Here is a 23,621-nt window from a genome sequence, read left to right as displayed (position 1 = left end):
AGTTATTAAGTCATTATATAATGCTTTTTAATGTGTTATGATTATTATTATGAAGCATTATGAATATTTACGACTGCTTATTATTAGTGCTATAGGCAGATTATAACTCATCATAAGTATGTTTACTAGACATGGACGTCATGACATGTTTTAAAGGCTATTATGTAATTATTCTAACAAGAAAAAACTGTCTCAATATTCATGTTTTATTTTTGTAAAGGGTTGATTCGCGAAAACTGCTATAAAACAATAGCAAAATAAATAAATGAACTCCAGGTGTTTTGTAACTTTTCTTCGTATTGAAAGTCCAGAAACTGTGTTGTAAAAATGCTGACATGCACTGTATATTGACAGACGTCCCAGCTGACCAATGAGAGAGGAGAGTGACGCTGGAGGCGGAGCCACGATCTCCGGCGGAGGCTGGGTGTCGCCTGACCGGATGATGACCGAAGTTTTCGCTTTATTGTTGCTACTTTTATCATGCACTCGCTCAGATATTAAGCTCGCCGGTGCTCTGACCGCGGTCGGGACTCTTGACTCTGAACTGCCTTGTGTTTTGCGGAAATAAACTCACGGAGACTGCGGCAGACTGCAGTGACATCTGGGAACTTTTGCTTTGAAGAGCGACCCCTTGGCTCGTATTTGACCGGGGAGAAGAGCAGGATAGAGCCCGCTGGGCTGACCGAGCCGCCGCTATGGGAAACCGGGGGATGGAAGACCTAATTCCCCTCATCAACAAACTCCAGGACGCCTTCAGCTCCATCGGCCAGAGCTGCAACTTGGACCTGCCGCAGATAGCGGTCGTCGGCGGCCAGAGCGCAGGGAAGAGCTCCGTGTTGGAGAATTTCGTCGGGAGGTTGTACCGTTAATATGGATCAATCTGACGATGTGAATGTGATTTGTTTTCCTTCCGTGACTCTAGTGTGTGGCCCTTGTTGTTCTTTTAGGACAAACTACGCCGAGCTTTTGCGTAAAAGTCGCCAACTAAGCACTTGGTTGCGCGCTCAGTTTTTCGGTGCCTCCCAGTTCCTAACGCTTTTCTTTTTTTTCTGGTAACGGATTCTTTCCATTTTGGAGCCGAGCTATTCACGATCCATAATTACGCATGTTACGCATATAAAACAGCTGTTGATGGAGAGACAAAAACGGAGGCCACATTGATTTAAAATGTGTATAAAAGTGATGTTAGTCTAGAGCTCGTCTTCCTAGATTTATAGAAATATAACTTTGTATTGGCTCAGTCAACTGTATCTGTTCAGTCGCTGATTCACATTAGGCTCAGTCTGTCAAACATTGACAAAGGTTGTTCTCCTTGAGACTGCTTGCCAGCGCTGGTAAACACATCTTTATAGGCCTCACCTTACAAAGGTCAGGTAGGGTGAGGTAGGCCACAAAATGACAGTTGACGGATTTCACGAGGTCGCTGTCAGATAAAGTATTGAAGGAGAAAACGACAGGAGTCTGCACTCCCAGCATGCCTGCGCTGCTGAATGTCTTCGTGAGGTTGATGGATGAGTGTCAAGGAATTTGAATGAGTTGTGTGGATCCCATTTGATGACAAATGGAAGCAAACCCAACTGTGCCATTAACGCCATATGTTAGGATCTCTGCTCAGCTTAAACCAACATAGGAAATAATCACTGAGCCAGTTTGTCTGGCAGTTAAAACAAGCCTCGAGGAAACGTCTATCTGTAAGGAAAGGGAAGGGGAAGAAGCCGCCTTAGAGGCCTAATCTGAAGATATCCGCAGCAGCTTTGTGTTTTTATCTCCCAGTGAAGATGGCCAGAAAAAAAGGGAACACTTGACTTGTCTACATGATTTCACTTGTTGTCCAAGGGAGAGGGAATGTTGATTAGCCCGCCACGTCTCCTTTTTTTCCTGTTGCCTTTTGTCTGCGAGTCCCAAGCAGTGGCTGGGGGAGACAGTAGGGGCATTGATGCGTTTGTGCTGGGGTCATCAGTGATGTCACCAGCTGCACTGTCATGTGTATATGACACACTGGGTACCAGATACCCACAGAAGGCTACTTAGCTGTTTACGCGTTTGTTAATTAGCCTGCAGTGACGTTGGCTCGTGAGATCAGTTTATTCTTTTATTTTTACTCGAGTAGGTTTCAGTCAGTGCTGTAGCTGTATACCCCTCCAATGGGTCACGTGATTAATCTGAGGGGTCACAAGATGATTAATGAGATAAAAAAGACAAAAATATAATTATTTCTATTGTTTGGTAAATATTGGATGGTTTTAAGTCTGGAGTTGTGCTCACATGTATGCTGTGACAGGGGGTGGCAAGAAGCCACTGCTTCATTTCACAGGGCCAAAAAGCCACACAAGTTGGAAATAGGGTCGCAACTAACGATTATTTTCATTATTGATTTTTGTTTTGTTTTATCAATTGTCTGTTTTTGTCCAACCAACAGTCCAAAATGAAAGATTTTCAGTGTGCAATGAAAGAAAAGAGCTGAAACCAGATATATTTGGCATTTTTTACTAAAACAATTAGCCAATACTCAAAACCGCTGCAGATGAATTTTGGTACTAATCGATTAATCAACTAATTATTTCAGCTCTAGATAGAAACCAATGATTTACACTATAAAGTCACAAAAAGAGCTCACATGCACACGTTTGAGGAGCTGTAACAGCGAATGTTTTGGTTGTTTACTGGATAAATGAAACGATGATTTAATTGATTAACCTTCTTGTTGGTAAATGTATTTTTCATGTTGCGCTTTCATGAGTGACAGGAAGAGATGAGGAAAGAGGATGGGAATCAGTGTTGTGTAACATCCTGACTGCTCTGTCAGCATGTGGACAACAGGCACAGGGTGTGTGTGTGTGTGTGTGTGTGTGTGTGTGTGTGTGTGTGTGTGTGTGTGTGTGTGTGTGTGTGTGTGTGTGTGTGTGTGTGTGTGTGTGTGTGTGTGTGTGTGTGTGTGTGTGTGTGTGTGTGTGTGTGTGTGTGTGTGTGTGTGTGTGTGTGTGTGTGTGTGTGTGTGTCCTGCTTAACTTATACTGAAACTCAACTCAGTCATTGCTGCTGACCCGGCAGGGACAGATGGACATATTCTCATCGTAGCCTGGAGAGATGTGTAGTCAGTGACCTGGAAATGATCACAACTGTATTGAACACGAGTTTCCATTCTGATGAACGTGTGTGGGATAAGAAGGGGAAACTGAGACATGTTTCTGTCTCTTTGCACCATTTATAATGAGCAGGGGTGTAAGTCGATCTTTTCCTTGCATCAATAATGCACAAGTGTGCTGGGGATCAATTGTAGAGTGTGTGCTCTTATTTTGGTAGAAGCTGACACGTATTCAGTACTTTATCATGAGAACATATGAAGACAAAGGGGCTAACGGGATTTCTTTCCACAGTTCGTATTTATTTGCTGAGAGTATTATGTTGCTGAATATTTAATCGGGGATCAATGCGGGTGCACACAATTTCTCTTATTTTAACATTTATTGTGACATTTTGTCCGTCAACGTCCTCGTCCCAAAGTGGTCCGTTTGTATTTAACTTGTTCTCTCATTTTCTCTCCCAGGGACTTCTTGCCCAGAGGATCTGGCATCGTCACCCGTCGTCCTCTCATCCTCCAGCTGGTCAACAGTAAAGCAGGCAAGTTGTGTACACGAGTCAAACAGTCGGGGAAAGTGTTTGCGCTCTTAAATCCGGGCTTTTCAACAGTTCAATCGAATTGAAAGGACTATTGTCGGCACAACCTAGAGACCATGTAGTCGTATAACCATCCAAAAGTACACAAAATGTTTCGCACAAGCTTTCTTAAAAATGTACAAGAGTTTACTACAACATGCTTAATGAAATTAATAGTCTAATTTCACTCCCTTGAAGTTCCTGCACTGCCCCTCTTTGTGCCATCGCTCTCTGTCCCCTATTTTAACGTATCTGTTTCTATATTCATCTCCCATCCATCACTCGCCCTCACTCCTGTCTTAATCTCTCACTTCCTCCATGTAGAGTATGCAGAGTTCCTGCACTGTAAGGGACGTAAGTTTGTGGACTTTGACGAGGTCCGTCTGGAGATTGAAGCAGAGACTGACCGGATCACGGGATCCAACAAGGGCATCTCGTCCATCCCCATCAACCTCCGTGTCTACTCTCCCAATGGTAACACACACACAAACCCCGCCTTCTAGATGCAAGTCTTCAACCTCTAATTAATTCCTTTCCTGCCTACTACCCCATCAAAATCTCTCAGTGCTGAACCTGACCCTGATCGACCTGCCGGGGATGACCAAAGTGGCCGTGGGAGACCAGCCTCAGGACATCGAGCACCAGATCAGGGACATGCTGATGCAGTTCATCACCAAGGAGAGCTGTCTGATCCTGGCCGTCACCCCGGCCAACACTGACCTGGCCAACTCCGACGCCCTCAAGATCTCCAAGGAGGTGGACCCTCAGGGTAAGGGGACCTTGTGAGACCTTCAGGCCTCAAGTTAATCTGTATGTCTTCTGATACCCTTTCTCTGGATATTTTTTTCTATTCTTTTGGCTCTAATTTGGTACAAAGCTAATTACTTTTTGCTGTATCTTGCAGCCATTATCACTCTTCTTTCTATTAATATTTGCCTCCGTGCAGGGGCCGACTCGTCAGAGTAATTAACAGTTCCATTATTAAAAGACTTCCTGGCAGCATAGATGCATTGAATAAGATTAACAGAGATATATTTAAATTTAATCACCTTCTAGTTTGTCTTTCTTTCATTCAATCCAGAAGATGTTATTAAAAGTACAGGCGTTTAACTGTAGAGTGGCTAATAACTACAGCTTAGCAGTTTTCCCTTAACTTCCCATCTAATGACATCATTAGATAGAAAAATAACAATTTGTCTAATACTTTGGTTTATGACCAAATACCTGCATGTTCTCAACCAGTCTCTGTTTTACATTGTGTTTTTAATGCTAATGTGAAGCTAATGTTAGCATATTAAGCCGGTGAAATAAGGTGTTGAACAAACATGATGGTAAACCTCAACATGTTAGCGTTGTCATTGAAAGCATGTTAGCATGCTGATGTTAGCAGTTAGCTCTGCTGTGCACAGCCTCACAGAGCTGCTAGCATGGCCATATATGTAGAATCTTAAACCTCTTTCCAACTGGGCAAAAACCCACCAACATATGGCTTTTGTCTTCAGTTGGAAAGATTACAATCGGCGTTCATTCCCTGGACAAATGTCTCTGCAGTAGTGGCGGGTATTTATCCTCTCCAGCTCCGATTAGTGAGCGGTGATAAAACATGACACCCGGTCTGACATGTTCATTTTTACACCTTTTTCAGCCCGAGGCTTTGTGCAAGCATTGAAGTAATTATGTACTACATGAAATCAAACGAGATTTAGACAATTATTATTATTTATTAACGTAACAAACAAAAAAATGAATATGCTCCCTCAAAGCCACCAGACAACAGTCATTTTACCGCGCTGATTGTCGTAAAACACACTTCATCCAAACTCAAAATAAACTAAATCAAACTGATCAAAACTAGCCTTTCCACTGTTCCAACAATCACCAACTCTGTTTTCATAGTTCGCAAGAGAGACTGAATAATAAGTAGCAGACTATTTTTAAAGTAACCACCGAAACATTTTCAATGTTCACTGTCTACTAACCCTGCTTTTGGCCGGCCGGTGACATCGAACATGACAAAACAGAAACAGACAGAAAGGGATACTCGTCTGCTGGCAATGAGAAAGGAGTCGACCAACTATTTTTAGCAGGTTTTCGTGTGTGTAAAAAGCCTGCATATACACGCTAGTTTGTGTGTATATGCATATATATATATATAAAAAGACTGCACTAACACACTGTTGTACTGTGATGCCTGTCTTTAGGTTTACGGACCATCGGTGTGATCACCAAGCTGGACCTGATGGATGAGGGGACGGATGCAAGAGACATCCTGGAAAACAAACTACTGCCGCTCCGCAGAGGTGAGACCACACACACACACACTCTATAAATTCTCAACATGGCGACGGCTAAGTCGGCAGCTAGAAGCTAACGCTGCTAACAGTGCAAACGACAGCTCTGACGGAGCTAACTGCTTTTAGTCTTAAGCCATAAAGAATGGGCCTTGTCTGTATTTTTCTTGAGGTTACATCGGGGTGGTGAACCGCAGTCAAAAGGACATTGATGGAAAGAAAGACATTCGCGCCGCACTGGCTGCTGAGAGGAAGTTCTTCCTGTCCCACCCTGGATACAGACACATTGCTGAACGCATGGGCACATCACACCTGCAGAAGACCCTCAATCAGGTCAGCACACATGATAACAAATGGAAACACGGATCTCCTCAGCGTTAACATTTTTCCTGAAGTCATATTTAAAAATAGGCAGTGACTTATTGTATAACTTTGGGAAAAATATATTATTTTTGTGTCTTTTCCAGCAACTCACCAACCACATTCGAGACACGTTGCCAGGTTTACGCAGTAAGCTGCAAAGCCAGGTGTTATCGCTGGAGAAAGAGGTGGAGGAGTACAAGAACTTCCGCCCTGACGACCCCACGCGCAAGACCAAGGCCTTGCTCCAGTCAGTACACATGCACGTAGCGACGCTCGCAGACACACAAATACATTATTTCAAGAAGTTTAAGACATTTCTTGTCTACTACTTGCAATTCGTAGGATGGTGCAGCAGTTTGGCGTGGACTTTGAGAAGTGCATCGAGGGATCGGGGGATCAGGTGGACACCTCCAACTTGTCAGGTGGAGCAAAGATCAACCGCATCTTCCATGAGCGCTTTCCATTCGAGCTAGTGAAGGTGACTTTTTCTATGTTTTATAAATGATCTTTTATAGATGAATTAGTCTGGTAGTGCTTTTCATTTGAGTGTATTATAGTTATGAATTTCAGCAGGTTTTGACTTTAACTTAAGTTAGAAGTCTTTTCATTTGTCGAGGAATTGCTCTTTTATTTTGTTAACAAACCAACTGTGTGAAAGGATTGTTTGTTTCTTACAAGTGGCTCAATCAGTCATAGTTAAGTTAATAATGTGCTCCGACTGGTTTTTTATTGACAGTACTTATGTGGCAATCTTTACAAATACTGGTTATACTGTAACTGTGTTGCCTAAGCTCTCATAAATCCAGCGCTAAGAAAGGGAACACAAACCACACACTATCCCTTCTGTCTGGCCTCATGTGTGTCAGTGTACGCTCGACAATAAGTAGACTTCATTTTGCATAGAACAAATAAAATCTAAGCTTTTTTTGCCCCGTGCCTTAGATGGAGTTTGATGAGAAGGAGCTGAGGAGAGAGATCAGTTACGCCATCAAGAACATTCACGGAGTCAGGCAAGCTTGCAAGCATTACATCGCGTTTTGCACACATTTGTCTTCGCTGTCTTTATGTCTGTTCTCCTGTCTGCCGGACGTACGGTCTTCTCTGTCTTCAGGTGTTAGTGTATGCTCTGTTTTTCATGTCCCCCCTTTAAAGAGTAACTTTGGTATTTTTCAACCTGGATCCTAATTTTCCATGTTTTTGTTTGGCGCTTGAACTCGACAAGGAGATTTGTGATCGCGTTGTGATTGCCCTGAGTGGCAACAATATATATAAATCCCCCCGAGGAGTCCAGACACTGGTGGTGGTGGCTGGAGGTTCTGCTGGAGTTCGCTGGAGCTGCTGATGGAGTACTGCATCTGCGAAGATGGATGGTGCTGGGGAGGAGGAGGGTCGCATGAAGAAGCAGCAGGAAGCTGGAGGCGGGGATAGGGCACATTTAAGAGGAGACAGCGGCAAGCTGATAGGCTAACGAAGAGGGTGTGACTCTGCGCTATTAGCCGGGAACGGCCAGCTGTTGAACAGCTGATAGTCTATGACGCCTCTGACAGTGACAGCCGGAATAGAGAATGTGCTGCTAGTTAGGGAGCGGTATGAGAGAAAAGCATACGAGCATGAGCGTACAGGGATAGTCTTCCTGTCTGAACTAGCGCTAGAGCTTCATTTAGACACAAAAACATGGTCCAGGTTGAAAAATACCAAAGTTACCCTTAAAGTGTGCCGTCTCTTCTGTCTGTCTTTGTTCGCTTTCATCTGTTTCATTTTTTCTTTAGTCTCCCTGGCTGCTTGTTAGCCTTATAGCGGTCTTCCACTCTATTTGTTCTAGTTTTTCTTTCACTACTCCTCATTTGGTCCTCGTCAGTGTGTGTGTGTGTGTGTGCTCATGTCTTCCTCCATCTGTGAGTCTGTCTCTTTCTCTTCCTGCGTGTCTCTCTGCTCCCCTCTCCTGCTCCACGTCTCCATGTCTGACTTGTCTGTATGTCCTTCAGGACAGGCCTGTTCACCCCAGACCTGGCGTTTGAGGCCATAGTGAAAAAGCAGATCATTAAGCTGAAAGAGCCCTGTCTGAAATGCATCGACCTGGTCATCCAGGAGCTCATCAACACATTCAGACAGTGCACTAATAAGGTATCGCTGCATGGTCTCCTGCCTGGCTGCCACACCCGTACTACATGCACACCACAGAGACCAGCCAACTTTAGAGCTGCCAGAGGCCATTTTGGTGCCAAACTGTTGTATAAAGCAGCCGTTTGAGTTTTTCAGCTATGTGCTTTTGGACATCATTTCGGCATCTTGGAACAAAAAAAAAGGGATGAATTCAAAGATAAAGGTTGAGTTTTTTACAGCCCTGCTTTGAAGTTCACTTGCATGAACATCAGTGGATGTATTTGAATGTCCTGGCTGTACTGCAGTGCACTGGAGTGGTGTCTCTGGAAGGCTGTGTGGTTGGAAACAGACGGGATGTGACATGTTCCTGTACAGGTTCATTACAAAAACAAGCTGCAGGCTTGGTTTTAGGCTACAGCTGAAACAAAGCACTACTGTCATGCACAGTAGTGCTTTGAGCTACATGCTAAGATCAGCATCCTGACATGACGATGGTTAGCAGGTATAATGTTTACGATGTTCACCATCTTGTATTGGCATACTAACAATTTCTACTATCAACGTAGAGGAATGGGTGGGTTAAAGTTTTACCAGATGGTGGCGCTGTACAAAATGATTTGGCAATCCATCCAATAGTTGGTGAGGTATTTTATTCTGGACTAAAGTGGTCCCACAACTGGCATCGCCATCCATAGAATCATGATGCTAGCATGGCTTATAAGCTGTAGGCTGACTGATAAACACCTGCAGCTTGTTTCTGTTGTGTACATGAAGTAGAACTAACCAAATACCTGTTTGTTTTTTGCTCATGTTCCTCTATCTCCATCCTCATTCTTTTCCTTTTTTGAAACTTTCTTTTTTCCCCAAACTATTGCATCCCACTTGGGCTTTCATTTATTCTGCCACCGTTCCCTTTTCCCCTCACCATGGCCCGTGCTACACCTCCTCCTCCTCCTCCACCCGACATAAAACCTCCAACTCCCGTGACGCCTCACCACAGGACAGGCCTGTTCACCCCAGACCTGGCGTTTGAGGCCATAGTGAAAAAGCAGATCATTAAGCTGAAAGACCCCTGTCTGAAATGTGTCGACCTCGTCGTCACCGAGCTTGTCACCCTGATCAGGAAGTGCACTGAAAAGGTAAACAGGAACAGCGGAGCGACAGATGAATACACACACACACACACAGACAGAGAGAGAGTGAAGGGAAGAAAGAAATGTGAGTGATGGAGAGCAGTCAAAGGAAAGGGGAATCACAAAAATGTCATCAACTAACTTGTCGCTGTCTCTTATTGTTGATCGTTCCCCTTCACCGCTGCTTGAAGGCTTCACTCGGCACACGTCTCGCCCCCCCTTAACCTGTGGTTCCCTCTCTAATGACGAACTGATCCTGGATCCCTACCAGCCCACTTACCCAATCAGCACTGCAATTGGTGATTTACGTAACAACCCCTCACCCTGCCTCACTTATCAAATCAGATATGGCTGCTTAGAAATGGCACGACTGTGGCTGTTTCCCACCCTGTCCTGTGCAGGGAGATTTTAATGCATTGTCCTCTGACCCCCCCCCCCCCCCGCTCCCCCCCCCCCCCCCGCTCCCCTCCCAACACCCGATTCCAGCAGACCCTACCAAACCCTCATCTCTTCCTGGACTTTAACCTGATCTTTTTCTCCCACTTCCTCCCTGATTTGTTGAGACTCGCTATCAGCTTGAGATGATACTATGCTAATACTCACTGTTTTCTTTCATTTTGAACCGCTTAATTGCGATCACAACATCTATAGTTGGAATCTCAAGCTGATATGGAGCTCATTAGTGCATGCCTCCACAGTCTTAGTGTGTGTTTATACTGCGTCTTTGCCGTTGGTGGTTGGGTGTAGCTGCTTGTGAGGATACTTGGTGTTGCGTAAGTCTATACAGGTGTGTGTCCTGTAATCACGGTGCCTGCAGCAGTGCGTGTGTTGTGTGTATGTGTGTGTGTGTGTGTGTCTACAGCTGGGATCCTACCCTCGACTGAGAGAAGAGACAGAGAGGATCGTCACCACCTACGTCAGAGAGAGAGACAGCAAGACCAAAGACCAGGTGTGTGTGTGTTGGAGAGAGATGCAGCCCACATTTGTATAATTTCACCTTCTTGTGTACATAACGTGTTTAATGATCCGTCCCTCAGGTGCTGCTGTTGATTGACATTGAGCTCTCCTACATCAACACTAATCATGAGGACTTCATTGGATTTGCCAAGTAAGATACGTACTCAAGATACTTATTAACTAGTTTCATTAGGATCAGAGATGGAGCTCTCTTCAAATTATCTAGAGCGGAAACAAGTAGGCGATTAATTGGTTGGACTATTGACAGAAACTGTCGGCTGTATGAAACAAGCAGTTTCAATAATAAATCTAATATGGATATGATAATGGATAAGTTTCTCTGTTTTCAAATATTTTGTTGATCCAAAAAATGAATTTGCAGATAATTGATAAATCAATGAATTACAAAAATCAACATTAGGTGCTGCCTTATTCTCCAACATCCAGCCCCCTAAAGCGTAGAGATTGATCAGTCAAATGTAAAGACCATTGTGCTTTCCATCTGAAATTATTGAAATGTTTTGTAGTGCTGGAAAGAAATTAAACAGTCTTAGTATTTATAGAAAGGCAAAATAAGTTAAATCATCATTACTACAACCCAATCATTAATAGATTTTTTTGAGGCCAATGCTAATATTGATATTTTAGAGTTTAAAAAAAATGTATATAAAAAATCTATTGAACAACATTCATTACCTCAGAATATTACCTAACCACCAATTGAACAAGGAACTCTCTTTCTAAAGATATCCACATATTACAATCAGTAATTACATTATTTTTTTGTAACTACTATTCTGCATCTGTGACTTTTGTATGTTTTTTTTCCCCAAATAAGGCGATGCATTATTTGGTAAAGTGTACTGTGTATTATTAAAGAAGTGTCTGTTGTGTTAAAAGCTGTAACGATGGCTCTTTCATTGTTTCGACGAAGGACAGAAAATGATTCGTCTACCGTGACAAGGAATTGAATAGATTCATAATTTATGCAAACATCTCTCAAGTCCCAGTCTCTCATTTGAGAGGATTTGGTGCTTTCATTCGTCATATGTGACAATAAATAATCTGTGCTTTTGTTCGGCTACCCCTTCATCCTCGGACGTTACACCAGAGTTCATGTTATTTAATCTTTCTCCTGCAGTGCTCAGCAAAGAACTGCTGCTAACGCCACCAAGAAGAGAGTCATGCCCAATCAGGTAACTCTCCTGATTCAACAGAGGCGCCATATAAAGCCCTCACACTGTAGCATCATAGCAGCTGCTTTCTCCTGCTGCTCTTTTACTTCTTCTTCTCTCTGTCGATGTCTCAGCCTGTCTTTCCTGTCATCATTGCCCGTTTGTTGCTTCACATTTACACTCTCTTGTCTGTGCCCCGTGTTGTCTTTTCTCTTTATTTCCCTTTCCTCTTTCTCCTCCTCTGTTCCTGCTTTTTGTTTTGTTTTGGCCCAGGGAGAGATTCTTGTAAGTACCGTACCCCCTGCACCTCCTCTTGACACTTCCTCTTTGGGTGGGTGGGGAATCAACGGTCATTCAGGCCGTGTCGAGAAACAAGATTTGGGCTCCTCGATGAAGAAGGGGGAAGCGAAAGCGTTTCACTAAAGGATGTATCTTGAGAACTGGATACCATGTACCAAGATGGCCGCCATTCCTTCCAGTTTTCAAAGTTTCTCTCCCAGCGAATAGGCCGAAAGATGTTTCTTCTCATCCTGTTTTGGTCCTGTGTTGTTTTCATCATTATGTAGAATATGGTGGAACATAAGTAGCCCGTCTTGTTATCCATGTCTCTGATTCTCACATAGTGGTGTGAACACATAACCTGCGTGGGTCACAAAGTCAGCCAGCAGTGTGAATTCATGATACGACTGACCGCTTCAGCCCTCATTAAACTATTCCCAAAGAGTCAGCTTGCAGACTGTCAGCCTGCAGACACCTCTCAAAATCAGGTGTATATTAATGAGCGACCATTGAGTTTATTTAACGATCAAATACATGTGCATAGACATAAGTGAGACCTACTGAAGAGTAGATTGGGTGTCTGAAATAAATTACAAAAAACGTTCTCTTTGGTGCCTGGCTCGTCAATGCTGAAACATCCCTAATTATTATAGTTCTATGCAGAATTAGAGGGGGGGGGGGGGGGGCAGTCTGTGCATACAACTGATTATCAATTATACGTATACAAACTGCCTTCCATAGTGTAGCCTCACAATTAAAACCAGAAAAGTAAACTATAAACAAGCTATGGACAACATTTAAAACGTATCATTTCCGGAGTGTCACCTCTCTGGGCGTGGAGCTCCGCCCCCCCTGCAGCCGCAGACACACCTGCAGCTTCTTCTCTGCTGCAGCCGATGATTTATCTACTTTCAGTTTGTCGGGACTTTTTCACGTGACTTGGAATGTAGCGAAGTACAACAGTTATGATGAATATTTGTTTTTAAGTAAAATTACCGAATTTTAAAAAATACTCAAAAAGTAGGCCGACAAGTATAAAGAAAATTAAGTTACAGCAACAAAAGTGAATGTAATGTGTTACTTCCACCCCTGATTGTCCCTGTGTGTCTGTTCGCTTTGTCTTGTCCGTCAGTCTGACACAGAGAGGGATGCAGAGAAGGTGATTTTCATTGGAGCCTTATTTCCAGTCTCTGAGTTTGTGGTGTATTTACGGGTTGATCTGACTGCACTGTGCGCTTCTTTTCTTAATGAAGAATACTGCTGCTCTTGCATGGCTGTTGTGACTATATTTAGTCTTTCATGTGTTTCTAGGTTTCTGTTTGCTTTCTGTAGATATGTTTTACCTACTCCTCTTGTGGGGTGTGTAGTTTCTTCAACTGTTGGGCTCTCACATGCAGGTGATCCGCAGAGGTTGGCTGACTATCAACATCAGTATCATGAAGGGGGGATCCAAGGACTACTGGTTTGTCCTGACCGCTGAGTCTCTCTCCTGGTACAAAGATGAGGAGGTAAGGCTGCTTACGGGACAATAAATGCAGGAAAATGTTTTGTTTACTCGCCTTATTTCATGTGAAAGGGAGGAAGGGGGGCTTGTTTTCAAAGATAAAAGTTCCATCTGGTAAAGTAAAGAGTTACTAATCTAACGCTACAGTAAATCTGTAGTCATCATGTGCCGTAGGATCTAACTTGTCGAACTCACTTGAAGTTGCTCCGGTGAGTTGATGGTTTGTTCGTTACAGTCTGCCTTCTTTTATGTTTGTCATTGCATCACTGTTTCATCAGGAGAAAGAGAAGAAGTACATGCTGCCTCTCGACAACCTGAAGCTGAGAGATGTGGAGAAGGGCTTCATGTCCAGCAAACATGTCTTTGCCATCTTCAACACCGAACAGAGGTGTGGATGCTTTGATCCTCTAAAACAATCGTGTCTAAGGTGTTTGTCTGTTCTGATATTTCGTTAATGTGTGTTTTACAGAAATGTGTATAAAGACCTGCGTCAGATTGAGCTGGCATGTGACACTCAGGAGGATGTTGACAGCTGGAAGGCTTCCTTCCTCAGAGCTGGTGTTTACCCAGAGAAAGACCAGGTACACAAGAGTGTATTCACAGTTTAAATACTGCATCTCTGCGTCTGCATCCCTCACGACTCCTTCTCTCGTCTTGGTCTCCTCCAGCCTGAGAGCGAAGATGCGATGAATCCTAGCGACACCGTGTCGATGGACCCGCAGCTGGAGCGGCAGGTGGAGACCATCCGCAACCTGGTGGACTCGTACATCGGCATCGTCAACAAGTCCATCAGAGACCTCATGCCCAAGACCATCATGCACCTCATGATCAACAGCGTACGTGTTCTCTCTTTTACCACCAATCACACTGTAGACCTAGAGAGGTATGAGATGGAAGGTCGTTTATCGATAACACGGGTCACTCTCTCTTGCCTTGCTGTCTAGCTGTATTAACTTCCATTTTTTGTCTCCCATCTCCAGGCGAAGGACTTCATCCACTCTGAGCTGCTGGCCTACCTGTACTCGGCCGGGGACCAGGGCAGTTTGATGGAGGAGTCGCCAGAGCAGGCTCAGAGGAGAGATGAGATGCTGAGGATGTATCACGCTTTGAAAGAGGCGCTGGTCCTGATCGGAGACATCACCACCACCACTATTTCTACCCCAGTGCCTCCACCAGTAGACGACAAATGGATCCCCAAGGACCCAAGGTGACGAACGTGATTCAACACAAATACATCGGCCGATAATAATAATAATAATAATATTCTGCAGATATATCTGTGTCTGTGTAAACGGGCCAGAGTGCAATCGTGCCAAAGTAGGTTTGAGGTATTGTAGAAACAGAGTCACCATTACATACTTTGGCCACAGGAGGCCACTGTTGATTGTTCTACTGTACAATGTCCTGATTATGTATCCTGGTAAAACAAAAATCGAAGGAATAAAGATTGCTGTCATGTGTTTACGTAAACAAAATCACCATCGGCCTGAAACATCTAGAGTCAGTCGAGCTGTAGTGGGGATGCACAAAAACTGTCACAACCAGTAAACAGACTTCTATCTCTTAATCAGCGTCACGTTATTTCTCCGCATAAAATGTGACTCTTCACTCTAAAGCGCTCCGTCTCTCTGTGTCAGTCCTCCACCGGCGTCCCGCCCCGCCTCAGCAACAGTGGCCCCTCCCAGCCGACCCCCAGGGGTGAAGGGGCCCACCCCGGGCCCTCCACCCCCTCTCAACCCCTCACCAGCGTTCGGAGCGCCACCCGTGCCGTCGCGACCGCCAGGCCAAACGGCCTACGCGGGCGATCCTAACTCTGGTGTTGTGCCTCTTATCCCTTCCAGGCCGGCCCGCGTGCCTCCTGCACTGCCGCCCGGGATTCCCAGGTACAATCGTAAACACACACAATGTGATGACTTTCGTGACTTTGGTATTAATGGAAGTTGTTGGGACAATTGGGACTGCTGCTGGTGAAGGGTTGTCCTGTATGCTTTGGCTTTTGGTGTTTTGGGAATCTTTGGTGCATGACTATCTGATGATATTATTCCTTGCATGTTTCTTCTCCCCTCCCCTCCCCCTCTCCTCCTCTCTTTCTGCAGCAGAAGACCTCCGGCTGCTCCCAACCGACCCACTGTCATACGTCCTTCAGAGCCCTCCCTGCTTGACTAGAACACACACACAAAATAAACCCTTTTTGTTTACACTTTTATATTTCTCCTGAGCAGAGATAGTCATAATTTTTCCATGAATATTCCTATAACTACAAACTTTGTCCTACTGTAACTGGTAATCTGATGCTGTTTTAGTCTGTGCATTTCAGAAACATTATATATGTACTTTTGACTTAATATGTGGGTAGCTTTTTTTTTTTAACAAGGAATATGATGAAATCTTCTGCGTTCAGTATTATGAAAAGGGATCCATTTGATGATGTTATTGACTTAAAGATTATGAACCAGCAAGTCATCTTTTGCTGTTTCATTTGAAATGGAATGTCTTAAAACGATTCATAACTTTTATATAATGGTAAGAAAACTATGTCGGAGGTAATGTTTTTGTGGGTTGTATACTTGCTAACGTTTTGTCAGTAATCTTACACACTAAGCACCTCATTAAGTAAGCGGCACTTTTCGATGAAGTCCTTTCTCTCCATTGTTTGATTTTCAAAGCTTTCAAATGAGCTCATTAAATTCAGACTGAGCGATGGAATTTGTATGCTTCAATATTTTTGGCTTATCACTTTATTAGATTTTTCAGTTATTGGTTTTTGGTGTTTCTCTTGTGGACCAATTAAAATGAGAAAGAGGAGGAAGAGGAAGGGTGCTGGGGAAAAAGCACAGGTGTCTTCTAGTGTATTACTGATAATTATGCTCTAGTTCAGACGGTTACCTCCAACCACTGCTCATTCTTATAGAAATATGTATCCAAGTGCCTTGAGCAAAACATATTTTGTAATTACTCATCACCTTAAAAAAGCCATAATGAAAAATAGGCTCGTGTTTGGAAAGGGGCCTTCAGAAGGTGCAGGACGTGATGGACTGAATAAAGGAATAGAAACAGAAGGTGTGCTGGCTGGTGCTTGTTCTCGCTGTTTAGACATTCTTTGCTTCAATTCTTGTCTCGGATTCTCATGCACCACCAAGCCTTCCTTCGTCTTGTTTTGTTGTTGCATCTGTCGTTGTCCGTGCACATGACGGTAAACATGTAGTACACCTACCTGCTGTCACTGTATGTGACCGTCAGCGTACAGTTCAGTGAGTGTTACGCAACAGAGTCCAGGTCGAGACCTTTTGACTTGCGTGAGAGCCAAACGGAGAGACAGCCATGCAGAACAAGAACGTTTCACTTTTCTGTGCGCAGCCTGGCATGACCTCTCCTCCCTCCTTCCTTCCTTCCTCACTGTATGACGGAGCTGTGGGCTGCACACAGTAAAGACAGTGTTACTCACTCCTTTTGGGCTGTTCACAGAGCCGGGCAGGAATGACTGAAGGTATGCAGTCTTACTCCTGTTCTCTTCTCCGTTGTCTCCGTCAGCTGCTGCTAATCCACGTAAGAACAGAAACTGAGCGCAGAAATCTTTGCATGGTCTTCTCCCACAGGCGGCCTCACGTCCCATCTCGTCCCAACCACTGGTGAAGGAAACTCTGATGTCGAGCACTCTCAGACTTGGACTCGGTCATCAAGAGCTGGAAGAGTCTGGCTTCAGAAGTTCCGGTGTACCAAAGCGTTTGTTGTCCAGAGCTGTCCCTATATCCTCACTCTGAAACCGTTGATGCTTTGTTTTTTATTAGACATTTAAAGAAGGTAAAGATGCAGGATTAGGACGATGGATGTGGCTGGATCATCTTGTGTGTTAGGCTTGCCTTGTTCACAATGTAACCGATCACTGCTGTACATACAGGTGTGTTAAGCTTCCACTGCATTTCTAGTATTTAATGTATACTGTAGTTCAATAATCATGAGTTTCTCTTTTTTATTAGTAGCCTACTACTGAAATACTTTGTCTCATAATTCCTCACTTGTAATGTGCCAAACCTGAGCGTGGATGAGTCGACAAGGAAACGGGAGAAAAATGTGTCAAATTAAAACATCAAGAAACTATCATGAAATGTTTTGTCTTTATTCTTGTTATTTCTTCCTACTAGACTAAAGAATAACGTAATTAACACTTGTGCAAATGTTTTCTTATATTGCTATACTGGACAATCTGACAATTCATACTATGAACAATAAATGTAACTCATAAGCTCCTCTCTCGCAGCCACATGTCACTTTACACTTCAATATAAAGCAGGAATGCCTCGATGTAGTAACTTTGCAATTTCATCAAATCGAGTGTTTTTCAGATATTACTATTCACCAACAAGTGCAGTTAATTCATGCTGATTCTTTAAGTATCTAATCAAATATACCTGGTATTTACTCTCTATACCAACTTCAACTTAATGTCAGATAATGCCAACGTTGATTTTGACAGTGTTTTTATAGGTTAAGGTCAGACGTTAAGGGGAGCGACAGCAGCAGAAATAAAGTGTCTCGCTTCCTCCAGGTGTCTCTGGGGAAAATACTGCATATTGACAAGCAGGGTTGTATGAAAACAAGCTTGTATAAAAGAAAGATACTAAATACATGTGGTTTCTTGTGGTTTAAAGCCTCATTTGCTGTTGTTAGATCATGAATCATGTCGGTGTTAACAGCACTAAGGTTTCTCATGATGCACAATATGCCGACCTGACAAAACACACTTCAAAAGATGAATCTGTGTCACCATGTTTTATTCATTGAAGACATCAAACCAAGTATTTCCTGTGTAAAAAAATGTATTTATTAATATCAATGACCAATGTAAACCTGATTTTTTTTTTTTACTTCTACTGAACATGTAATGAAAGCCTGTTATTCTTTTTAAAAACACACAGTGGCTGTCTGAGCAGAATCAAAATGTCACATTCTGTTGACACAAACAAACATCTGAGAAAAAAGAAAGTTTGATCATCTAGAAGACAAGAACACACATCTAACAATCCGTATGTTCACACTGAATTATCCTGATACATATCTGAACTGACACACATACGTACTACACAGTTGTCTGGAAGAGCACTGACACGTTGTACATTATTGGCAATCGCACTGCAAATCATCCCTCTTTGTGATTCTACATTCTTACCGGTCAACAGGTCGGCGTGGACCTGAGCCGACGCGTGAAAAGAAATCAGTAACATCTCAAAAGAGCTGACGGCCGGTCAGACGGACACCTCACTAATATGATGGAGAGATCTTTAACTTTTAGGAAGAACAAATACGCCAACGACACTATTGCACATTGTTATCCCATGTAAACCGACCTTTAACCTTTAGTGAGGACAATCTCGCCTTTGACGAAATATTCCAAAAACCTCTCACCAGTTTCACAAACATAGTTATGCTACAATATTTACTGCTCCGTCTATGCAGGCAGTGCCTTTTTAAAATGCATTTCCTCGTTGGTTTGTGGTGAGATTTGACATTAAAAGGCACTAAATGAAATCAAAATAACCATCTTCCTCCTCTGGTTACCCTTCATCATCTCATCATATTTAATTATTGCTCACAAGCTGATCTAAAACAAGACTTTAGACGTAAAATCCGTTAAAACTGACGACGAATGCTGGTGTTCATGTCGACAAAATGAAAATAATAAGAGCAAAGTCTGAATGGGTAACCAGCTGAACATCTTGTCCTCGATTGTTCTCCTCTTATTATGTGCAGACCCTCCGCTTATCGTCGAACAGTTTACGGACGGTGTAGACCTGGCGATGGGGAAACACACACAAAGATAGCATGATGTCGGTGTGCGACACACTCAAATTAGAAGTGCTGCGCGTGTTGCGTCGGGCGCTGCGTTTACCTGTGTAAAGGCCACACACAGCATCACCAGCACACTGGCACAGGACCAGAAGGAAACCCTCCACAGGTTGTCCTCCAGAAGGTTTCGGTCCCGCGCCTCAAAAGCCCGCAACACCGTCTGCATCTGCCGGCTGCGCTCCAAGCGTTTGTGCAGAGAGTCCATGGACTCCTGAGGAAAATCAGAGGAAGGTTTTAGGGATTCAAACAAACAGAAAGCGGTGGCTGTAATGAGAGAGAAGTGGAAGTGAGAGACAGAGAAGACTCAAAAGTACACAGAATATTAAATCACTCTCGACTCATCCTTTAGCAGACATGTTTATTTTCTGAGCTGGTTTTGATTGTGTGTCATAATGCCGGGTCATGCCATGGACCGAACCATCATGTTGGTCTGGTCCAGCTAGTCTGACCCCGACGCTAGCTCATGTTTAGCAGTTAGGAGTCGACGTCCAGTAGACGCGCATCAGTTAAAAGGTTGAGGCTGACGTTATTCTATATTTTCCATAAAGTCAGCAGATCTCACGAGGAGACCAAAACCACGACTGCGTCTTTCAATACTTTCCCACTTCCCCAGTCTGACTGTGGCACTCAGCCTCAAATTCAATGTGTCCCTACTGAAGTGACATATAGTTCCACGAAGAAGAGAAGCTAAATATCATTGAATTGATTGATAAAATTGTGCATTTATTGGGGACTATTTACAGCAATGGGACGGTGTACGTAGGATTGACTCTAAATAACCTACAGTGTGTATGTTCGTCACTGATGTGCCTTTAATAGGATTTGGACAACGATGTGGCTCTATGGCACAGAGGAATAACATATCTCAGACAACATGTGTTAGTCGGATCAGTCGATTGTTGGTTTTGCCAGCTGCATAGTAACTAAAATTCCTTCATGAATTCATTTCTAAACCCCAAACAACCATCTCACCCGGATGTCGTCCAGCTTGTACTCCAGAAGGCTTCCGTCAGGCTCCACTAATCCCGGCCACTCTTCATCTCCACCCACATCTCCTCCTTGACCCTCGATGATGATCTCAAAGAACACCATCTTCTCTGAGAAGCGACTGAAGCTGTTGTCGAAGCAGATTTCGTAGTCTCCCTCCACCGTGGGCTCCACCCTGGGACAACAGGAAATGATGTCAAATATGAAGCGACCGACTAGCTCAGTAATATCAAACGTGACCGAGGAGGTAGCACTCACACATGGACTCCGTCAGAGCGTCGAGACTCTACGATGACGTGGCTGCCTTCTGGAGAGATGATGGCGAAGTCTACGTCCATACCAGAGCCCGCTATCACCTGGAGGTGCACACACACAAACACATACACTCTTTTTCTTTCTTGGAGAATATTTTTTGGCAGTTTGTCTTTCTGAGATAGTGACAGTAGAGAGACAGAAAGTACTGCATGTGAAGAGAGAGACAGGAGTATGACACGCAGGCAAAGGTCTGGGACGGTACCGGGCAGAGTGCAGTTATGTGGTCCGTGTCCTCTTAACCACCAGGACACCCGCCAAAGACAAACAAGTGAGATTACGAGTGCCATTTAAGAGAGGGTGTATTGGGACTCACCCGTTAAACAAACACACCGGTTAACAGCAGCACTTTATATTACACGACGTGTTCCTGTGTTGCTACATGTATTTTTTAAGTGATCTGTTTTGTTCTGAACAGAAGCAGAGCTGAAACAGTTGGTCGATCAATTAAAAAATGCCCGAAATTCACAAACTCCAGCACCTCAATCGTGAATATTTGCCAATTTCCTTCGACCTCTGTGATAGTGAACTGGTACTATTTGGGGTTTTGGAATATTTTTTTGGACAAAACAAGCAATCTGAAGTCATTATGATGAACATTTTGCATGATTAATGGAGAATGGAGATAACTGTTAGCTCAAACAGTAGACTGGAGGCCTCACTGTGGCAGCTGCTCAAAACCACTCAAAGTGTTAAATGAACTCTCACGAGAGGGAATCCTGTAAATCAATACTATGAACTGACTTTAAGATCCGGCAGTTGACCTCTGAATAACTCAAACTACTGCCTGATTGAATGTCAGACAACAGATAAGAGGATCTGTCCTTCCTAGAATCACAATCCGCTTCAATGTCCAAGTAAGTACACATACAATGAATTTTGACTTTGGTATTTTGCTGCTCTCAATGTACATGCACACAGAAATAGACATGCTAAAAGGTAAACACAGACACTTGACTAGATACTACGTACGGATATATATCGGGACCAGAACCAGGACCAGAACCTGGACCAGGACCTCCCTTAAAGAACAACCTGCTGGATGACCAGAGGCTGATAGGATCCGACACTTCCACTTGTCCATCATTCACATAGTGACTCATTCAAGCTTACTATGAGCATTGTGTGTACTATGTCATTTCCTGCACACTATTTTGTTATCACTGATCTTTCTTAGTGAAGCAGGTGTGGACGTCTCTCTTTCAGGAAGTACTTGTTTTATTGCAATCTTGCTCAAAAGGTGCTATGAACGACGTTGTTTGATTCCCCCCCCTTGTTTCTGGAAAATGTCATGTTGTTAGATTGTTCAATTTAACTCCCACAATATGAAGATAATGGAGACATAAGAGCTGCCATTAGCCAACAGCTCCACTTTAAAGCTGGCTCGTGAGAGTGTGCAGACACACTTCCAGCATGTCAGCTAGCTAAAGGAGCACCGTTACAGGTTAGTCACCGTTAGCCTTCCACACCGTGTTCCCGTGTCGCTGTTTTAAGCGTTTAGCAGTTGGCACGTGACCGTGAACATGCTGAGTGATTCTGTCTGCTGACCACACACGCAGTTACCTGATATTCGACCTCCATCGTACCATTCCTTATTGCTGTTTGGAAGAAACACTCGGATCTTCCGGGTGGCAGCAGGAACGTGAACTCGCTGTCCAGGTTCTGTCCGAAACAGTTCGCGGCCCCTAAACACCAGCCGAACACGACCGCGAGGACGAGCAGTCGCGCTCCACATCCCTCGTTCCTCCGGAGAAGGTCCATGGTGAAGATGTTCCCAAACACAGGGCTATCTAAGTTCAGCCATCTCCTTCTCATCCCTCTTCCGCAGCAGGAACTTTGCGATGCTGTGATTGGATGGAGGACCCAGAACGAGGGGCGATCCTGCGGACCAATCAGAGGAGGAAGAGTAGCGATATTCCTCCAATCACTGCAGGGCAAGAGGTCGTCACTCAGAACCACCTCAAGATGAGATGCTACTGTGTGACCTGCGCGTGTTACATGTCTCTGAAGTGACAAAACACAGTGGCACCACGTTATAAAGGATGTATAGGTTATAACTAATGGCTTTATTTAAAAGATCAATTCATATTTTTTTTATATATGTTTTGGGTGTTATAAGTGACTTGTTAATACTAAACAATTTTTGGTTTCCAGGTTGGGAACAATCTCTCTTGCTGGCAGACATAGACTGGATATTTCACTGTGCAGTTAGATCTATTGTGGTTGCAGCTGTCCAAATACTATTTAAAATGCTAAATAAACTTTAATGACTATAATAACTCGAACATCTTATCATGTCATTGCCATTTGCTCTTTCCAAGGTAAAAATGAACTAACCCTGATAAGGACATCATGCTAATTTATCTTATTTCATTCTACTTTATTGGAAGACAAAAGGCCACGAGGGAGCTCCAGAACGGGTCAGCAGGGTCAGGCATATTGTTGTCTTTTGTAACTATTAGTATGAACATCATCTCTGTGCCATTACTGCCATGTTTCTAATATTATTTTGGTTTTTTTTTGTGTACATTGTGACGGATCCGAAGCCCCCAGAGCCTTATAGGGGTGAGCCTCTCTCAGGCCTTAAGCAAGGGGCCTGTTTATTAGGATTTCAGATAATGTTGAGATTGAAGGGAGGAACAAGGTGACTAGCCCTTCTTTTCCTTCCTCACTTGTAAGCTGCAGCTATGAAAATGAGTAATGGCTTGGTTTGGTATTAGGTGTGCTAATTATCAAGCATCGGCAATATTTACTGCTACTGTCAATGCTTGCCAGCTGACACACCTACCCATCGTTAAGTGTGTTACTTGCAGCTGTGTCTGCCCTGCTGTGATATGTGAAAATGATCTGTAATGGATCTGTAATAAACGGAGTGTGACCGGACTACAGTATGTGTCTGATACAGGAAACAACAATTTGAAGTGTTAAATGAACTCTTACAAGTGTTTACATCCACACATAGTGTGTGTCTAGGAAGTAAATCAAGAAGGAACTGTCAAGCTGTCAGAAAATGAAT

General features: G+C 43.6%; 2 protein-coding genes across 5 annotated transcripts; one reads left to right on the top strand and one right to left on the bottom strand.

The window, feature by feature from the left end:
- Nucleotides 1-379: 379 nt before the first annotated feature.
- On the top strand, nucleotides 380-16,521 carry dnm2b (dynamin 2b). 4 transcript variants are annotated; one of them, XM_076090428.1, is made up of 20 exons: nucleotides 380-856; nucleotides 3,548-3,621; nucleotides 3,982-4,131; nucleotides 4,223-4,426; nucleotides 5,859-5,957; nucleotides 6,121-6,281; nucleotides 6,416-6,558; nucleotides 6,654-6,789; nucleotides 7,254-7,321; nucleotides 9,415-9,553; nucleotides 10,410-10,496; nucleotides 10,585-10,655; nucleotides 11,646-11,700; nucleotides 13,356-13,466; nucleotides 13,741-13,850; nucleotides 13,932-14,043; nucleotides 14,131-14,298; nucleotides 14,443-14,669; nucleotides 15,100-15,345; nucleotides 15,562-16,521. In XM_076090428.1, exons 1-20 carry the CDS (start codon nucleotides 696-698, stop codon nucleotides 15,626-15,628), a joined length of 2,589 nt encoding a protein of 862 aa, XP_075946543.1. In that variant the 5' UTR covers nucleotides 380-695; the 3' UTR covers nucleotides 15,629-16,521. The 4 variants fall into 4 exon arrangements, with proteins under 4 accessions (XP_075946543.1, XP_075946542.1, XP_075946545.1 ...); XM_076090427.1 differs by having other exon boundaries at nucleotides 381-856; nucleotides 15,559-16,521; XM_076090430.1 differs by lacking the exon at nucleotides 9,415-9,553 and adding an exon at nucleotides 8,297-8,435 and having other exon boundaries at nucleotides 383-856.
- A 1,696-nt stretch (nucleotides 16,522-18,217) lies between these two features.
- Nucleotides 18,218-22,446, bottom strand: tmed1b (transmembrane p24 trafficking protein 1b). Its single transcript, XM_076090425.1, has 5 exons — nucleotides 22,169-22,446; nucleotides 20,552-20,649; nucleotides 20,279-20,468; nucleotides 19,350-19,517; nucleotides 18,218-19,251 (listed from the first exon to the last, which is right to left on the bottom strand). The coding sequence occupies exons 1-5, from the start codon at nucleotides 22,418-22,420 to the stop codon at nucleotides 19,201-19,203; spliced, it is 759 nt and encodes a 252-aa protein (XP_075946540.1). The 5' UTR covers nucleotides 22,421-22,446; the 3' UTR covers nucleotides 18,218-19,200.
- Nucleotides 22,447-23,621: the final 1,175 nt, after the last annotated feature.

This window comes from Anarhichas minor, unplaced genomic scaffold, assembly GCF_050575085.1.
Source record: "Anarhichas minor isolate MPS153535 unplaced genomic scaffold, ASM5057508v1 ptg000012l, whole genome shotgun sequence".
In the NCBI taxonomy this organism is placed as follows: Eukaryota; Metazoa; Chordata; class Actinopteri; order Perciformes; family Anarhichadidae; genus Anarhichas; species Anarhichas minor.
This window is presented reverse-complemented; position numbering and strand designations above follow the sequence as displayed.